At 40.5% G+C, this 19207-nt stretch overlaps 1 protein-coding gene across 2 annotated transcripts in view; it reads right to left on the reverse strand.

Moving 5' to 3' along the window:
• Positions 1-1194: 1194 nt before the first annotated feature.
• The window catches only part of Pramel34 (PRAME like 34), a 36328-nt gene continuing 18315 nt past the window's right edge, over positions 1195-19207 (reverse strand). The window contains exons 4-6 of one of the 2 annotated variants that reach the window (XM_006535030.2): positions 4653-4946; positions 3573-4163; positions 1195-2756 (exon numbers count right to left, since the gene is read on the reverse strand). In XM_006535030.2, the coding sequence (XP_006535093.1) occupies positions 2189-2756; positions 3573-4163; positions 4653-4921 (1428 nt within the window). In that variant the 5' untranslated portion in view covers positions 4922-4946 and the 3' untranslated portion in view covers positions 1195-2188. The remainder of the gene's footprint in view (positions 2757-3572; positions 4164-4652; positions 4947-19207) is intronic. The other variant, NM_001164284.2, reaches the window with a different exon arrangement.

Consider the following 19207-nt stretch of genomic DNA (forward strand, 5'->3'; position numbering starts at 1 on the left):
GACTGACCGTGGATATTTTAATTTCTTTGGCAGACCTATATAGTGACTATATAAGAAATAAACAAGCAATACTTCAACACACACATGTGTAAAATATGTTTGAAATGTAATGAATTAAAGACAATGACAATCTGGTAAGTTTTTATGCAAAACAGACAGCCGATTCCTTGTAATTATGTATCCACAAGTACTTTTTGGATTGTCAAACATAGGTCTGGAGAAATGTCTCAGTAACTAAGAGTACTGGCTGCTCTTTCCAACAACCTGAGTTCAATTCTAGACAACCACCTGACCTGCTTACAACTATCTATACAAGGTTCTGATGCCTTTTTCTGACATGTAAGCATACATGCAACTAGAACAGGAATATAAAATACATACAGAAATAAATGTTGAACATGGACAAACTCCTAATTTCCTCTCACTCACCCATGGTACAGTAGTTCAAACTCTGAAGCCCAGAGCACCCTACACTATTGATCACCAACTCAACTCAATGGAAACACCTGAAATTCCACAGGCTCTCTTCAGAGAAACACAATCAACATCCCCATTTTAATTGAGTTCTATTTGTGAAATTGAGTCATTTTTAAAGGACTTCTTTAGCTATGTGCATAGTGACATATTACGTGTTCATGCATGTGAAAGCCAAGATCCACAGTCCAGAAAAGAGAGTCCTTTCACCTGAAGTCTGAGTTCAAGAGTGAACTGATTATTAGCACTGAAACCAAACTTTGCTCCTATGCAAAAGCAGCATGTGCATTTAACCTGTGAGCAATCTCTCCCAAACTACGGGTTGCCTGTTTAAAGAATGTGAATGCATGTTTATTGTCAGCAAATTTCAGGTGAGTTCACTGGTCCTAAGGAACAAGGCTAGGAAACTGGACATTCAGACAGGTAGTCAGAATGTAGGGGAAGACAGAAAGAAGGAGCCTAAGAGAGGCTTGTTTGTTTTGTCTTCCTCTGTGCCTTAGGCCAGCCTAGATGTCCATGTGTTCAACCATAGCAGATAACTTTATCCACCTTCCCCAGATTTAATTGTTACATTCCTGGCATCAATGTGTTAATTTTGACTTCTCTCCAGAGGGCATTTGTGGCAGAGTCCTTAAATTTTGATATGTTATTCTACAGTTTAATTTAAAGACAATAACAATGATCTTAAGCAAAGGACTCATGTTCCAAGTGTTCAATAAATACAGAGTAACAATAAATTATTTTATTGATAGTTTGCTATACAGAAAGGGGTATAATGACTAGGCAGAGGGAGATCCTTTTCTTTTGTTTTTATTACAACTAAAGCCTTAAAATACATTTTTTAAAAGTAAATACTTCATGTAGATAAGTTACCTGCATATTATTGGACACCTTTACATATACTATAGGTACTTCATAGATTTTGGGACTCCATAGGAATAGGGCCCTAGAGACACATGTCATGAAGACTTCATATAGAGGTTCCTGTTAGTAAACTCATTAAGGCATGACAAAAATATCAAGAGTTCAAAGCTAGAATGGAAAGCCTGTTTGCTTTGCTCTATGTTGTCTTCTTACCTTTAGGCATCTTTGATGGGTCCAAGGTGCTTTGTGGTCTGAATGTACTGTATAGTAACCATTTGTGACACTTTTCTTCCTCCTTCAAAGAATTTGTCTATGTTGCTCACTTTAGTTTAAATGTTTTGTGCACATAACTGATCAGCCACACAAAAGTGTTACACATGTAGCCCAGGCAAGAGACAAGGGAAAGATGTGTCACGAATACTTTCATTTTATACATGCCATTTATCACCTAAAATTTACCTTTCTTTATAAAATAACAGTGTCTTTCCAATCCTGGACCTATTCAACTTTCTAGACCCTGACCCTGATAGTGATGTTGTTAATAGTCAAAGACCCATGAGAGAGATCATCTAGGTTTATGAGTACACAAAAAAGCATCTATATATACACTGTCTGGGCAGAAGCCACATATAAATGCCACACTGTTTTTCTGACCCCACAACCCCCCTGATATCAGATTCCATCGAAATGGTCCCAATGTTAAGCTCAACCTTCAGGGTCCCAGTCACTGTAAATCTCTTTATTTCCAACCATATGGGAAGTGTCTGAAATCACAGTTTCTGAGCACTGCAGATAAAAGATGTGTCCCAAGCCTGTCATTTATTCATATCCAGAAGTCCTGTATCTATGTTTACTGAAAACAAGAACAAAGTATTGGGCCCTGGTCATAGACACAGGGCTTACCACATTTTTGACAGTTATCTGTAGCAAAAGAGATGCTCTTGGGCTGCCTTATAGCTCTGAGAGTATACATGAGCTCCTGACAAAGTTGGACAAATCTTTCTACAGAGACATGACCCAACTCACTATAGCACTGCAGAGGGGCAGGGTATTGTTCCACATTCATCTTGCTCCAGTTGGCTGTGTGCTGGAAAAGGGCCTTCAGGGTGCACATGGAGAAGTCATTGTTGTAGAAGTTGATCTGGTTGAGCTGAGTACATTGACTGAGGGCAGGTAGGAGGGCATTGATCTGGGAGTCCTTCATCCTACACCACTGAAAATCCAGAATCTCAAGAGTGTCTGCTACTTTTTCTAGGAGAACTCTCAGAGGCATAAGATCCAAAGCATATAAGATCATCCCTCTTATTTCCAGATGTTTTAATTTAAAGAGGTTTTGGGAGCAGGAAAATAAATCAAAGTCTCTCTGTGAAATTAGGCATTGAGTGATGGAGAGGGTCTCCAAGGGTGTCATCAGGCACCTAGGGATAGAGGAGACCAGAGGGTTAGTTCTAAAAAGTAGTGTTGTAAAGGTTTGGCTGGGATGTACATAGAGGTAGAATAAACCAGGGGCCCCAAGCTCAGTTTGACAAAAGGATCAAGTACATCATCTATGATGCTTACTATTGGATCTGCTCATTCATGCCAATCCCACAATTCATCCTTGGATCTCACACTCAAGCTGAAAACCAGTTCATCATTAAAAAAAAAAAACACACACACACACACAGAAGAACTTCCAATCTAAGAAAGTCCTGACAGAATTTTGATAAATTCTGTGGACTCATTGAATCTACATTCTATCATTCCTTCTGCAATCATCCTTGCTCTAATTTACATTCACCTGTCCCATACACTCAGTGCTACTTAGGCTCAAAACGTTTCTCCCATTGGCACTTGGGGAAGATAGAAGGCTGTTCTCACAGATCTGAGCATATAGCTCATGTTCAAACTGTACTAATGAGTATCCTGACTCATCTATACACTCCCCTTTCTCTTCCCTATCCATTTGATTGGGCGGGCATGATTCCAGGAAGAATTACAACTCATTCTTACAAGATCTGACCTACTCTTTACACCAAATCACTTCTCTACACCATGAGTTCTCATTTGAGATACTATTATAACTTGTAGTATTCCCATTGTATATTTCAGTATACATTGAAACAAGATACAACTCTCAGAGTCTAATGAATGTCTAAATTTTGTTCCTAGTGACTGGCAGGCATCATGGACCACTAATCTTAAGATAGACAGATTTGCTTTTGTACCTGACCCAGATCTCCATTCTTGCTTACCCTAGGACCTGATTCATGTAGTCTCTTAGAAAATGGACGTGTTTCATGAAGATATGCTGGAGACAGTTGAATTGGGAAAACTGAGAAATAATTTTATGAACACACTTGGCTTCTGTGGCATTTGTTATATTGATAATAGGGGATGTATTCTTGTGGAGTGGTGCCAGGAAGACTTTTTGAAGATTTTTCATGTGCCCAAAGTAGGAAGCAAAATGTGCAAGCTGTAACAGAGTCCAGTCAGTATTCAGTTCTAATTCTGTGATGTGCTCTGGATCAAAAACATTAAAGATGTCTCTGATAACTTGGTCTGGTGGGTCCCAGATCCTCATCTTTATACAGCAGAAATATAGGGATCCTATTCTCTGCTTGGCCCAATTCAAGAAATATGCCTTTGATTTATTGAAGTGGGAACTGATTGACAGGTTGACTATGACCTTCAGACGCTGCCTCCGTGCATATCTCGGAAGGACCTTCACTAGCTGCTTTTCATCCAATGTCTTTGATTTACAGTCACTGTCATTTGCATCAGCCCGTATGTTCCAGAAGGCATGGTACATATTTCTCATGTCAAGAACCTGAAGTTTTGCCCTCCTGTGGTTGAAACATATGAATGTTAGCACACCCTGAATCATCTTTTGCTACATATATCTAAACTCAGCTCCCCTCCTATTTAAGGTGTTTGACTTTTTAAGCACCTGATATCCAAGGTGGACTCAGGTATGCTACAGAAGCTTTCCTGGGCTTCATTACACTGATTACTTTCCTTTCAGTAAGGTAACCATTATTTCTCCTTAGAGATTAATTAATTATTAATTAGAAAATTTAATTATTATTACTAGTTGTGGGAAGGCCAGGGATAGGCTCATTCTACTGTGAGGCTAAATCTAATCTAGTCCATATTCAACTCTAATCCATATCCAACTGTCCTCAGTATAAGTAAACAATAGCTTTCAAGAACCTTGTATCCCTACTTGATGATGTGATTAGAAGCATCTGATCCATTTAGTACAAAGCCAATCACCCTGTCAATGTCTATTGTGTACTCCTCATGCTCCCTTATACTACATGGATATTGCTTACCTGGGGTGAAACTCTCTTGTCAGTCGCATGTCTATTCCATCTAGCAGGGCTTGCAAGGTTTCTAGGTTAGGCTTCTTCATCAATGGCCCCACAGGGAGACAGGGGAAAGGCCAGGCTGCCACCATTGCCTTTAGGAGATTGGTGTGTCTGCCAGCAAAGGCCTCTTTGAATAGTGCTGGGAAGACCACAGTAGGCAACTCCTCCAGAGAGGACATGATCAAAGCTTCATGTGTCAGCAGAGTGTGTGTGGGTGGGGTCTGACCACTCATCCTCTCAGGTCTTCAGTAAAGGCTCCTGGGGAAGCAGTTAGAAAAGAATATATATTCAAGACAAACTTTATAATATTCCCTCACCATCACATCAACCACTTAGCTTCTGAGTTATTGCCATGACAGTCATAGAGCCACCAAATTACCTCTTCACCCTAAACTGGTGGTGTAAAGACTCTCAAACTGGCATCATGGGAATCTCTCTATTACTCTAATGGACACCTAATTTTTGGGTCAAAATATATTTATTTGTTACTCTTTCTTTAAAAAAGGAAAGAATGAAAGAATGCAAAATGGGAGAGACTCCCAGGAACCAGTACAGTTGGCCCTAGCTGAAATATGGAACATAGAGGAGATAGAACTTTAAGAAGCAACCCCCAATGAATATGCATGGCTCCCTTTTGAGGGAAGTGGCCACTCACAGATCTCAAAAATTTTAACATAGAATTGTTACTATCTAAAGGAAAAACAGGAACAAAAAATGGAGCAGAGACTGAAGAAAAGGCCATCCAGAGACTGGGATCTTGGGATCTATAAAATCAGCAGACACCAAAGCCCAACACTGTTGCTGATGCCAAGGTATGGCTGTCCTCTGAGAGCCTGTGCCTATACCTGTCTAATACAATTGTAGACACTCACAACCAACAATTGCATTGAGCTTGGGGACCACAATGGAAGAGAAAGGGAAGGACTGAAGAAGCTGAAGGGGATTACAATCCCATAGGAAAAAAATATCAACTAACTGGACCCCTCAGATTTCCCAGGAACTAAGTCAGCAACCAGAGAACATACATGAGTGGGTCTATGGTTCCTGATACATATGTAGCAAATGATTCCTTATATGGCTTCAATAAGAGAGGAGGTCCTTTGTCCTGTGGAGGCTTGTTGTCCTGGTGAAGGGGATAAGCTAGAGGAGTGAGGCAGGAGTGTGTGGGTGGGTGGGGGAGTACCCTCTTAGTGGTAAAGAGGAGGGATCATGAGAGGGGGCGAGGCCAGCCTGGTCTACAGAGTGAATTCCAGGACAGTCAGGGCTATACAGAGAAACCCTATCTCAAAAACCAAAAAAGGGGGGGGGCAAGGGACAAGGAGGAGGAATGGGATGAGGAACAATAGAACAATCAAGTGGCAGATCAGGAGTGGGATAATAACTGGAGGGTAAAATGAATTGAAGAATAATTAAATTTAGTAATAAAAATTAAAAAAAGAAAAAAAAAACAAATCAAAAACTGAATAACAAAAAACAAGCAAACAAGAAACAAACAAAAAAAACAAGCAAAAAATATAATACAAACAAAAGTCTTGTGTTGTAGATCAATATTGAATTCTCACTAAGGAAGATGACAACTGTGGGTTCCTACAACTTTCAGGCTCTCTTGGGTCCCAAAAACATACCAAACCCCTCCACACACACACTCACACACACACAAAAGAAAAAAGAAAAAGAAAAAGAAAAAGAAAAAGAAAAGGAAAGGAAAGAAAAATCAGGAAATCAGGTGAAACATGTGAAAATGATCTAAAGCAAAGACTAAGGTGAGACATTTGATTAACTCAGAATTGTAATTCCTGCTATTGGGAGTTAATGATTATCAAAGTTAAATGTTCTATAGGGCTACAATGTGAGCCAGGGTCTCACAAAAACAAAGAAGACCATCATTTCAGTGAAAGGAAATATGAAGGAACAGGTTAGTCAGAATGATCTGATTTCCAGCAAACCCAGAGCAACATGCCCAAGGGCTTAGAAAATTCTTCTATCAAAGAAATATATAAAGCACACTAATGAAGTATACAAGCTATCATAGAGATATATTGGAGAAGAGGCTAAAACTGCATTGGGAATGAAACACAAGGTCTTCAATGTGTTTTACTAAAGAGACAGAAAATGAAATTTCCTGTACTATCCTGGAGTCTAAAGAGCTCTGCATCAAACGGCTTAACCCTAGGGAAACCAATTTACATACCCGTTGTGAGTACTGCAGTTCTGAGTCCTAGACAAAGTAGGCAGTTTTTCTGCCTCGAGGTCTGAATATTTTCTGTCTCCACTGAAGACTTTATATGCCTCTCTCTGTAACCTTCCCTATTGCACCCACACCCTTCAACCTCGAAGTAGAATTGGATTAGATGGTTAAACTCCACCCTTTTAATTCTATATGTAACATCCAACCACTTCATTGATTGCATTAGAGCTCTCTGTGAGAATGCATCCATAGCACAACACCCCTCAAACATTCTATTTGTTACTTAACAGCACATCACTGAATTTGTGGATTTCCCCCTTCATTTGCTTTTTTATTACATAACTTTGAGTTTGGTACAGGACTGGGTCTTGCTGTGAATCTAGAGTGGTTTCCAAACTCTAAGTTCTAGCAATCCTCTTCTCTCAGTTCTTTCCCTTCTTCCTGCTAGGATTAATATGAAACACCACATCTGGGCAAATTTTTATTCATGCACACAAAGTCAGTCTGATTTGTGTCAGATCAGGGTTCAATCTATTGCTGATAATAGACATAAAACAATTCATCAATATTACTGTCACTCAATTTGAGACAGCTTTTAATAGTCAGGAATAAGTTCTGGAGCTCTAGGACTGAATTGGATGCTTCAATAAACTGCAGTAGTACCTACACAAAAGTTAGAGGAAGGAGCATGGCCTGATTCCATTAACATTGTCCAAGTGTGCTGGGTGTACACTCAGTTTGTAGGGAGCTACCAAACATACAGGGAGTCCTCTTTCGAGCAGTGCATGCAGCAGATATGACTGCCGTGCCTGGAAACTCACAATTCAAGAGTTGGGAGTGGGGGATCAATTAATCCGATCCTCAGCCATATTGTAAATAGAAGGACAGCCTGAGACTTACATGTGATTCTGTTTTTAAAAAGACCTAAAGAGAAACAGAAAACAGAGGGTCTGAGGGAGATGCTGCCCTTTGTAGACAGAAAACAGATAATGTGTCAGGTAGGATAAGACCAGCATGCTTGCCCAAGATGAAATCAGGAGTGGGACCTGTGCTGAGGAGTTGGATCCTCAATAATGAGCACCTGTTAATAGTCTATTCTGAGCACCTACATGGTGGATTGAAATGATCTGTGAATCCAGTTCCTTGAAATCTGAACCCTCCTTCTCAACAATGTGGGCATCAGGCATACATGTGGTGCACATTCATATATGCACAGAAAACAACAAAACACAGAGAAAAAAATCTTTAAGAGAAATAAATCTGTAAGTAGAATGGTGGCAAACACCTTTAATCCCTGAACTCTTGAGGCAAAGGTAGACTGGGCTCAGTGAGTTCAAGGCTAGCTTTATCTAAGTAGCTAATTATTAACCAGTGAAGCCTATTGACTAAGGATCTGTTTTATAATTAAAGCAGAGCTGGGATGGGTGGCAAATAACTTTAATCCCAGCACCCTTCAGGCAGAGGGATGTGGACCTATAGGGCCCATACTGATCTACAGGTTAAAGTGTGGAACAGGGAAACCTGTAAAATAGGGAAACTCTCTCTCAAAACCAATCCAAATCGAAGAAATAAAACCAAAATCTACTTTAGCCATGAGGTGCTACTATAAGCCTTTAATCCCAGAATTAAGGACGCAGAAGTAGGTGAACCACTGAATTTGATCTAGCCGGTCTACAGAGTAAGTTCTGGATCAGTCAGATCTGTTAAACAGAAATCCTGTTTTGAAAACGCTAAAAACAAAAAATGAAATAAATAGTGTTTTTAAGAAAAATTTTTTAGGGAGCCCAGTAGGCTGTGAGATATCTCAATGGTCAATGGCACTTGTTGCCAAACCTGAATTCAGCTATGAGACACACAGATGTAAGGAGAGAAATCACTTCAGTATCTCATGGTTTCTAGACCACCAACACATTCTTGGGATCAAGGTAAAATATGAAGACCTAGATGGAATATAAGACCTAGGTAACTGCTACATATTGGGATATAACAAAATAAAGATATAGAGCAAAAAGAGCCAATGAAAAACCATGAGAAATTCATATAGATGCAGGACATGTTCACACACAGTAGATTCCAATAAAAACCCAACATTGGTAGCCATAATATATGAGCAAAGGTCCCAAAGGTGATAAAGACACTGTAGGAAGTCCAACAGAGTCAATTAACTGGGACCTTTGGTGCTCTCAGAAACTGAACCCCCAACCAAAGAACAAACATGGGCTTGGAATAGGCCTCCCTACACAGATGTACAGCTTGGTCTTTATGTGGGTCCCCTAACAGCTGGAGTGGAGGCCTCCTTCAAAATCTGTTGCCTGTATGTGGGACATGTTCTTCTATTTGAGCTGCTTTGTCTGGACTCAGTGAGAGGGGATATACCCTGCCTTGAAAATTCTTAAAGTACAAGTGTGTGGAAATACACAGGGAGCCTCCACTCACTTAGAGGAAATGGTAAGAACGCACCTAGAAGGAGTGTGCTAGGGTGTGACCTTGAAGAGAACAGCTAGTGGGTTTTAAGATAAATAAGCAAAAAAAAAAAAAAAAAAAAAAAGATAAAAGGCCTGACAAAACATTATGAGACCTAGGACCTCCAAAGAGGCCCCTGAGTTCACTTTGTGTTGGCCTGCAGACCTGCCCATCTGAATGGGATCTGTATCCTAAGGGAGACTTCATTTGAGAGAACTAATTTTTCATTTGTTATTAATAGTTTCTGGGTTTGGGATTGGAGCTTGTGTCTATTTCTTTTCTCTACAATGATATGCCATGGAGTATAGACCATCACAGGCCCTGAGAATTCTGTTTTGTCTCTCTGAGTTCATAGGTGCATTAGTTTCCCTGTGTTTAAGCAGGGCTGACTTGACAGAGCCTCAGAGGCAGCACCCTTGGCGGGCCGCAGACAGCCGGCCACCGTCCGGACCAGAGGACAGGTGTCCGCCTGGCTTGGGAGGCGGCCTCAGCCTCAGTAGCAGCGGTCGCCATCTGGGTTCAGGGACTCAGCAGAACTTAGGAAATTAGTCTGAACAGGTTAGAGGGTGCACCAGAGAACCGGACAGCTTCTGGGACAGGCAGAAGCACAGAGCCGCTGAGGCAGCACCCTTGGCGGGCCGCAGACAGCTGGCCACCGTCCGGACCAGAGGACAGGTGTCCGCCTGGCTCGGGAGGCAGCCTCAGCCTCAGGAGCAGCGGTTGCCATCTTGGTTCCGGGACTCCCTGGAACTTAGGAATTTAGTCTGCACAGGTGAGAGTCTGCACCACAGAAGCTGACAGCTTCTGGGAACTGCCAAAGCAACACAGCTTCTGAGAAAGGCCCTGTTTTGGGCCTTCTTCTTCGACCAGGAGGAGGTCCAAAAACAAGATATCTGCTGCACCTTCCCTGTAAGAGAGCTTGCCAGCAGAGAGTGCTCTGAGCACTGAAACTCAGAGGAGAGAATCTGTCTCCCAGATCTGCTGATAGATGGTAACAGAATCACCAGAAGAACAATCTCTAGACAGAGTCAACTATAACTACTAACTCCAGAGATTACCAGATGGCGAAAGGTAAACGTAGGAATACTACTAACAGGAACCATGACCACTCACCATCATCAGAACCCAGCACTCCCATTTCGCCCAGTCCAGGGCACCCCAACACACCCGAAAACCTAGACCTAGATTTAAAAGCATATCTCATGATGATGGTAGAGGACATCAAGAAGGACTTTAATAAATCACTTAAAGAAATACAGGAGAACACTGCTAAAGAGTTACAAGACCTTAAAGAAAAACAGGAAAACACAATCAAACAGGTAGAAGTCCTTACAGAAAAAGAGGAAAAAACATACAAACAGGTGATGGAAATGAACAAAACCATACTAGACCTAAAAAGGGAAGTAGACACAATAAAGAAAACTCAAAGTGAGGCAACACTGGAGATAGAAACCCTAGGAAAGAAATCTGGAACCATAGATTTGAGCATCAGCAACAGAATACAAGAGATAGAAGAGAGACTCTCAGGTGCAGAAGATTCCATAGAGAACATCGGCACAACAATCAAAGAAAATGGAAAATGCAAAAAGATCCTAACTCAAAATATCCAGGAAATCCAGGACACAATGAGAAGACCAAACCTACGGATAATAGGAGTGGATGAGAATGAAGATTTTCAACTCAAAGGACCAGCAAACATCTTCAACAAAATAATTGAAGAAAACTTCCCAAATCTAAAGAAAGAGATGCCTATGAACATACAAGAAGCCTACAGAACTCCAAATAGACTGGACCAGAAAAGAAATTCCTCCCGACACATAATAATCAGAACAAATGCACTAAATAAAGATAGAATACTAAAAGCAGTAAGGGAAAAAGGTCAAGTAACATATAAAGGTAAGCCTATCAGAATTACACCAGATTTTTCACCAGAGACTATGAAAGCCAGAAGAGCCTGGACAGATGTTATACAGACACTAAGAGAACACAAATTCCAGCCCAGGCTACTATACCCAGCCAAATTCTCAATTACCATAGATGGAGAAACCAAAGTATTCCACGACAAAACCAAATTCACACATTATCTCTCCACGAATCCAGCCCTTCAAAGGATAATAACAGAAAAAAGCCAATACAAGAATGGGAACAACGCCCTAGAAAAAACAAGAAGGTAATTCCTCAACAAACATAAAAGAAGACAGCCACAAGAACAGAATGTCAACTTTAACAACAAAAATAACAGAAAGCAACAATTACTTTTCCTTAATATCTCTTAACATCAATGGTCTCAACTCCCCAATAAAAAGACATAGACTAACAAACTGGCTACACAAACAAGACCCAACATTTTGCTGCTTACAGGAGACACATCTCAGAGAAAAAGATAGACATTACCTCAGAATAAAAGGCTGGAAAACAATTGTCCAAGCAAATGGTATGAAGAAACAAGCTGGAGTAGCCATCCTAATATCTGATAAGATTGACTTCCAACCCAAAGTCATCAAAAAAGACAAGGAGGGGCACTTCGTTCTCATCAAAGGTAAAATCCTCCAAGAGGAACTTTTAATTCTGAATATCTATGCTCCAAATACAAGGGCAGCCACATTCACTAAAGAAACTTTAGTAAAGCTCAAAGCACACATTGCACCTCACACAATAATAGTGGGAGACTTCAACACACCACTTTCATCAATGGACAGATCATGGAAACAGAAACTAAACAGGGACACACTAAAACTAACAGAAGTGATGAAACAAATGGATCTGACAGATATCTACAGAACATTTTATCCTAAAACAAAAGGATATACCTTCTTCTCAGCACCTCATGGTACCTTCTCCAAAATTGACCACATAATAGGTCACAAAACAGGCCTCAACAGATTCAAAAATATTGAAATTGTCCCATGTATCCTATCCTATCAGATCACCATGCACTAAGGCTGATCTTCAATAACAAAAAAAATAACAGAAAGCCAACACTCACGTGGAAACTGAACAACACTCTTCTCAATGATACCTTGGTCATGGAAGGAATAAAGAAAGAAAAGACTTTTTAGAGTTTAATGAAAATGAAGCCACAACGTACCCAAACCTATGGGACACAATGAAAGCATTTCTAAGAGGAAAACTCATAGCTCTGAGTGCCTCCAAGAAGAAACGGGAGAGAGCACATACTAGCAGCTTGACAACACATCTAAAAGCTCTAGAAAAAAAGAAAGCAAATTCACCCAAGAGGAGTAGACGTCAGGAAATAATCAAACTCAGGGGTGAAATCAACCAAGTGGAAACAAGAAGAACTATTCAAAGAATTAACCAAATGAGGAGTTGGTTCTTTGCGAAAATCAACAAGATAGATAAACCCTTAGCTAGACTCACTAGAGGGCACAGACACAAAATCCTAATTAACAAAATCAGAACTGAAAAGGGAGACATAACAACAGATCCTGAAGAAATCCAAAACACCATCAGATCCTTCTACAGAAGGCTATACTCAACAAAAGTGGAAAACCTGGACGAAATGGACAAATTTCTGGACAGATACCAGGTACCAAAGTTGAATCAGGATCAAGTTGACCTTCTAAACCGTCCCATATCCCCTAAAGAAATAGAAGCAGTTATAAATAGTCTCCCAGCCAAAAAAAGCGCAGGACCAGACGAGTTTAGTGCAGAGTTCTATCAGACCTTCAAAGAAGATCTAATTCCAGTTCTGCACAAACTTTTTCACAAGATAGAAGTAGAAGGTACTCTACCCAACTCATTTTATGAAGCCACTATTACTCTGATACCTAAACCACAGAAAGATCCAACAAAGATAGAGAACTTCAGACCAATTTATCTTATGAATATCGATGCAAAAATCCTCAATAAAATTCTCGCTAACTGAATCCAAGAACACATTAAAGCAATCATCCATCCTGACCAAGTAGGTTTTATTCCAGGGATGCAGGGATGGTTTAATATACGTAAATCCATCAATGTAATCCATTATATAAACAAACTCAAAAGACAAAAACCACATGATCATCTCGTTAGATGCAGAAAAAGCATTTGACAAGATCCAACACCCATTCATGATAAAAGTTCTGGAAAGATCAGGAATTCAAGGCCCATACCTAAACATGATAAAAGCAATCTACAGCAAACCAGTAGCCAACATCAAAGTAAATGGAGAGAAACTGGAAGCCATCCCACTAAAATCAGGGACTAGAAAAGGCTGCCCACTTTCTCCCTACCTTTTCAACATAGTACTTGAAGTATTAGCCAGAGCAATTCGACAACAAAAAAAGATCAAGGGGATACAAATTGGAAAAGAGGAAATCAAAATATCACTTTTTGCAGATGATATGATAGTATATATAAGTGACCCTAAAAATTCCACCAGAGAACTCCTAAACCTGATAAACAGCTTCAGTGAAGTAGCTGGATATAAAATTAACTCAAACAAGTCAATGGCCTTTCTCTACACAAAGAATAAACAGGCTGAGAAAGAAATTAGGGAAACAACACCCTTCTCAATAGTCACAAATAATATACAATATCTTGGCGTGACTCTAACTAAGGAAGTGAAAGATCTGTATGATAAAAACTTCAAGTCTCTGAAGAAATAAATTAAAGAAGATCTCAGAAGATGGAAAGATCTCCCATGCTCATGGATTGGCAGGATCAACATTGTAAAAATGGCTATCTTGCCAAAAGCAATCTACAGATTCAATGCAATCCCCATCAAAATTCCAACTCTATCCTTCAACGAATTAGAAGGAGCAATTTGCAAATTCATCTGGAATAACAAAAAACCTAGGATAGCAAAAACTCTTCTCAAGGATAAAAGAACTTCTGGTGGAATCACCATGCCTGACCTAAAGCTTTACTACAGAGAAATTGTGATAAAAAACTGCATGGTACTGGTATAGAGACAGACAAGTAGACCAATGGAATAGAATTGAAGACCCAGAAATGAACCCACACACCTATGGTCAATTGATCTTCGACAAGGGAGCTAAAACCATCCAGTGGAAGAAAGACAGCATTTTCAACAATTGGTGCTGGCACAACTGTTTGTTATCATGTAGAAGAATGCGAATCGATCCATACTTATCTCCTTGTACTAAGGTCAAATATAAATGGATCAAGGAACTTCACATAAAACCAGAGACACTGATACTTATAGAGGAGAAAGTGGGGAAAAGCCTTGAAGATATGGGCACAGGGGAAAAATTCCTGAATAGAACAGCAATGGCTTGTGCTGCAAGATCGAGAATTGACAAATGGGACCTAATGAAACTCCAAAGATTCTGGAAGGCAAAAGACACCGTCAATAAGACAAAAAGACCACCAAAACTTTGGGAAAGGATCTTTACCTATCCTAAATCAGATAGGGGACTAATATCCAACATATATAAAGAACTCAAGAAGGTGGACTTCAGAAAATCAAATAACCCCATTAAAAAATGGGGCTCAGAACTGAACAAAGAATTCTCACCTGAGGAATACTGAATGGAAGAGAAGCACCTGAAAAAATGTTCAACATCCTTAATCATCAGGGAAATGCAAATCAAAACAACCCTGAGATTCCACCTCACACCATTCAGAATGGCTAAGATCAAAAATTCAGGTGACAGCAGATGCTGGCGAGGATGTAGAGAAAGAGGAACACTCCTCCATTGTTGGTGGGATTGCAGGCTTGTACAACCACTCTGGAAATCAGTCTGGCAGTTCCTCAGAAAATTGGACATAGTACTACCGGAGGATCCAGCAATACCTCTCCTGGGCATATATCCAGAAGATGCCCCAACTATTAAAAAGGACACATGCTCCACTATGTTCATAGCAGCCTTATTTATAATAGCCAGAAGCTGGAAAGAACCCAGATGCCCCTCAACAGAGGAATGGATACAGAAATGTGGTACATCTACACAATGGAGTACTACTCAGCTATTAAAAAGAATGAATTTATGAAATTTCTAGCCAAATGGATGGACCTGGAGGGCATCATCCTGAGTGAGGTAACACTTTCACACAGGAACTCACACAATATGTACTCACTGATAAGTGGATATTAGCCCAAAACCTAGGATACCCAAGATATAAGATACAATTCCCTAAACACATGAAACTCAAGAAAAATGAAGACTAAAGTGTGGACACTATGCCCCTCCTTAGAAGTGGGAACAAAACACCCATGGCAGGAGTTACAGAGACAAAGTTTGGAGCTGAGATGAAAGGATGGACCATGTAGAGACTGCCATATCCAGGGATCCACCCCATAATCAGCATCCAAACACTGACACCATTGCATACCCTAGCAAGATTTTATTGAAAGGACCCAGATGTAGCTATCTCTTGTGAGAGTATGCCGGGGCCTAGCAAACACAGAAGTGGATGCTCACAGTCAGCTAATGGATGGATCACAGGGCTCCCAATGGAGGAGCTAGAGAAAGTACCCAAGGAGCTAAAGGGATCTGCAACCCTATAGGTTGATCAACATTATGAACTAACCAGTACCCCGGAGCTCTTGACTCTAGCTGCATATGAATCAAAAGATGGCCTAGTCGGCCATCACTGGAAAGAGAGGCCCATTGGACACGCAAACTTTATATGCCCCAGTACAGGGGAAAGCCAGGGCCAAAAAGGGGTAGTGGGCGGGTAGGGGAGTGGGGGTGGGTGGGTATGGGGGACTTTTGGTATAGCATTGGAAATGTAAATGAGCTAAATACCTAATTTAAAAAAAAAAGAAAAGAAGGGCTGACTTGCTTGGTGTCCACCATACCCTCTGGCTCTATCCCTCTTTGTTCTCTTCTACAGGATTCCCTGAGCCTTGAGGGGAGTATTTTTTGGACATGATTCTTTGGACATACCTCTTTAGTTCTGAGTTTTAAATTCTCTCTCTCTCTCTCTGTCTCTCTCTCTCTCTCTGTCTCTCTCTCTCTCTGTCTCTCTCTCTCTCTGTGTGTGTGTGTTTGTGTGTGTGTGTGTGTTTGTGCACACATATGAGTATGTGCTTATTAAGTCTAGGAAAGGGCAGAGGATGCCAGAACACTGAAGGTAAGGGTAGTTCCAAGTCATCACCACACCTGTTGGTCATTGAGTTTAGCTATTCTGCAAATAACAAGGTTCTCTCCTAATCCTAGAGATTTTCTCTATGGCCAGTAAACACTGAGACTCTCTCCAAGTCCAGTGATCCTTCCTTTCTGAAATATGCTCCAACTTTCTTACAATCATGGATGGCATGTCCCTTCATGACACACCATTTACATTTTTTTGAAAACATTTTAGTACAGCTCAGGCTTTCATGGCACTTTCTATTACATTCCAAGGTGTCACTGGATTTCTGAGCCTCTACTCAGACTCACATGAACTGGGAACACAGCATGCCCCATTTGTCTAGATCATGCAATGATTTAAAATCTAAGATGTGAACGCCAAGCAAGGAGTTTTTTACTCAAGTTATATCACAGAATTCCCTGACAAAATGGATGAAGCCATCACCCTGCTTCAGCCTTCTGAGGGCTACCATAGTAGAAGATTGGCAAAGCATGAAGCTTACCTTTTTATTCCAGAATAGTGAAATAATTTTTTAATGTGTGACCAAGAGAGCTCAGTCAGGCAACAAGGTCTCAAGGGTGGGAATGAAGATTGAAAAGACAATGACCATTAGACAACATTATTCCATGACTCCAGCCAGTGCTAATGCTGAAGTAGATTCACTCTTTTCCAGTCTGCTTTTATACTAGTCTAAATACATGCAAAGGATAAAGTCAGTTTTAGGTCAAGGAACAAAACAGGCAATAAACAACAAACCAAGTAAGGCGACTCCATTGGAGATGTTATCAAAGCACTGAAGTAGATGAAATTGTTTAAACCCCATAAGAAAAACAATATCGTCCAGCCAGAACCCAAGAGCTCCCAGGGACAGAACCACCATCCAAAGAGTACACATGGAGTGAACCATTACTCCAGATGTATATGCAACAGAGGATGGTCTTGTTGGGCATCAATGAGAGGAGAGGCCCTTGGTCCTATGAAGGCTCAATGCTCAGTGTAGGGGAATGCCATGGTGGGGAGTCAGGTGTGGTTGGGAAAGGGAGCAACTTCGTAGAAACGGGAAGAGGGGATGGGATGGGGTTTCCAGAGGGCAAAATGGTAAAGGGAAGAACATTTGAAATGTAAATAAATAAAATATCCAATAAAAATTCTATTGACAAAAACAAACAAAAATAAATAAATAAATATCCCCTGATCAATATTTCTATGGGTTTATCAAGCTGACCATGGTAAAACAAATGCCACACATTCCTCTGCTGAGTTTTCCTTGAGCATTGTATTAGCCCCAAAGTAAATATTCTTATCTGAGCCTACTTCACTGTCCTAGCCCATTGTCAAATTCCTGCCAAATTCCTACAAGGAGGCCCCAAATGCACTGCTCAAGGTACTTGTCATGTCCTCCTCTTACAATGGTATTTTATGGTTTTGCACATGTATTTTCAAGGACAGATTATGGCTCCCAAGTGAATTTCCCTCTGAACCATGCTGGTCACCAATGAGGAAAACACAACTAGGTGACTTGGCTCACATAGTAATCCTTCCAGCAAGAAGGCCAGGGCAAGAAGATCCCCATGAGTTGAAATTATAAATTATCCCTGACTATAGAACAATGTTGTCACAGAATACAATCCAAACCAAGAAGGTCAAGAGCAAAAAGGAGAGTAAAGAAATCAATCAAACAATAAATAACCAAGGAAGGAAACAATAAAATGCAAGCCTTAATATGCAATACAAAGAACACAGAACCTGAAGAGACCACCCCCAGTGGGTAGGCATGGCTTCCAGTTGAGGGAAGGTGCAACTCACACATCTCAAAATTTTTAACCTAGAATTGTTCCTGTTTAACAGAAAAACAGGGACAAAAAACTGAAGAAAGGGCCATCCAGACACAGGGTTTTGAGATCAATCTAATTAGGAGACATCAAACCCCTACATTATTGCTAATGACAAGATGTACTTATATAAAGGATACAGGTATGGCCGACCTCTGAGAGGATCTGCTATCACCTGTCTAAGATAATTACAGACACTCACAGGCAACCTTTAGACTGAGCCTGAAGACCATAATCCTCTATAATATATGATGTTCTAGAAGTATCACCATTTCTGATCTGAAGTTATACTACATAGCCATAGTATAGTGAAAACTGCATTGGGTTGGCAGGAAAATAGGTTGATCAATGGAATGAAACTGAAGACCTGGACACTAGATTTTTAATAGAGAATTCAAATGAGACATTGAAAAAAAGAAATCGTCCCTATCAAATGGTGCCTGTCTAACAGGATATCTGCATGTTTAAGAAAGCAAGTTGCTTTGTATTTATCATCCTCCAATATTCTCAAGTTTATTGAGTAAAGATCTCATCATAAAAATTTATCAGCCAAACTCAACAGTTCCTTTGGATTCAAGTCTTCAGTTTCTGGACTGTGCCTTTTGAGTAAAACTGCCAAGAAAGGAAGAAAATGGCTGTTCCTGGATTTGGGCAGAAAGCAGGTTTTGCTCAGAGGCTCACAAGTATTCATTCCCAGTTCCTACTGTGGAGGCTCAGGGTTAGCAATGCAAAGGAATTGTGTGGGCTAGGAAGATGTGAATGCTAAATACTAAGGGCACAACTGTGAAGCAGCTGCTACACCTGCATAGGTGGTAGAGGGAAGCAAGCCACCAGAATAAAAGCTCTGAAAAACAGACCAGCAAAGGGGCTAGAAGTTTCATGGCCAGACAGAGAACAGGGCTTGGCAGCAGGATCTCAGCCTCAGCCAACACCAGAGAAACACTCAACAAAAGACAGAAGTCACAAACAAAGAAAGAAACAATAACAACACC

This window comes from Mus musculus, chromosome 5 (genome assembly GCF_000001635.26).
Source record: "Mus musculus strain C57BL/6J chromosome 5, GRCm38.p6 C57BL/6J".
Classification (NCBI taxonomy): Eukaryota; Metazoa; Chordata; class Mammalia; order Rodentia; family Muridae; genus Mus; species Mus musculus.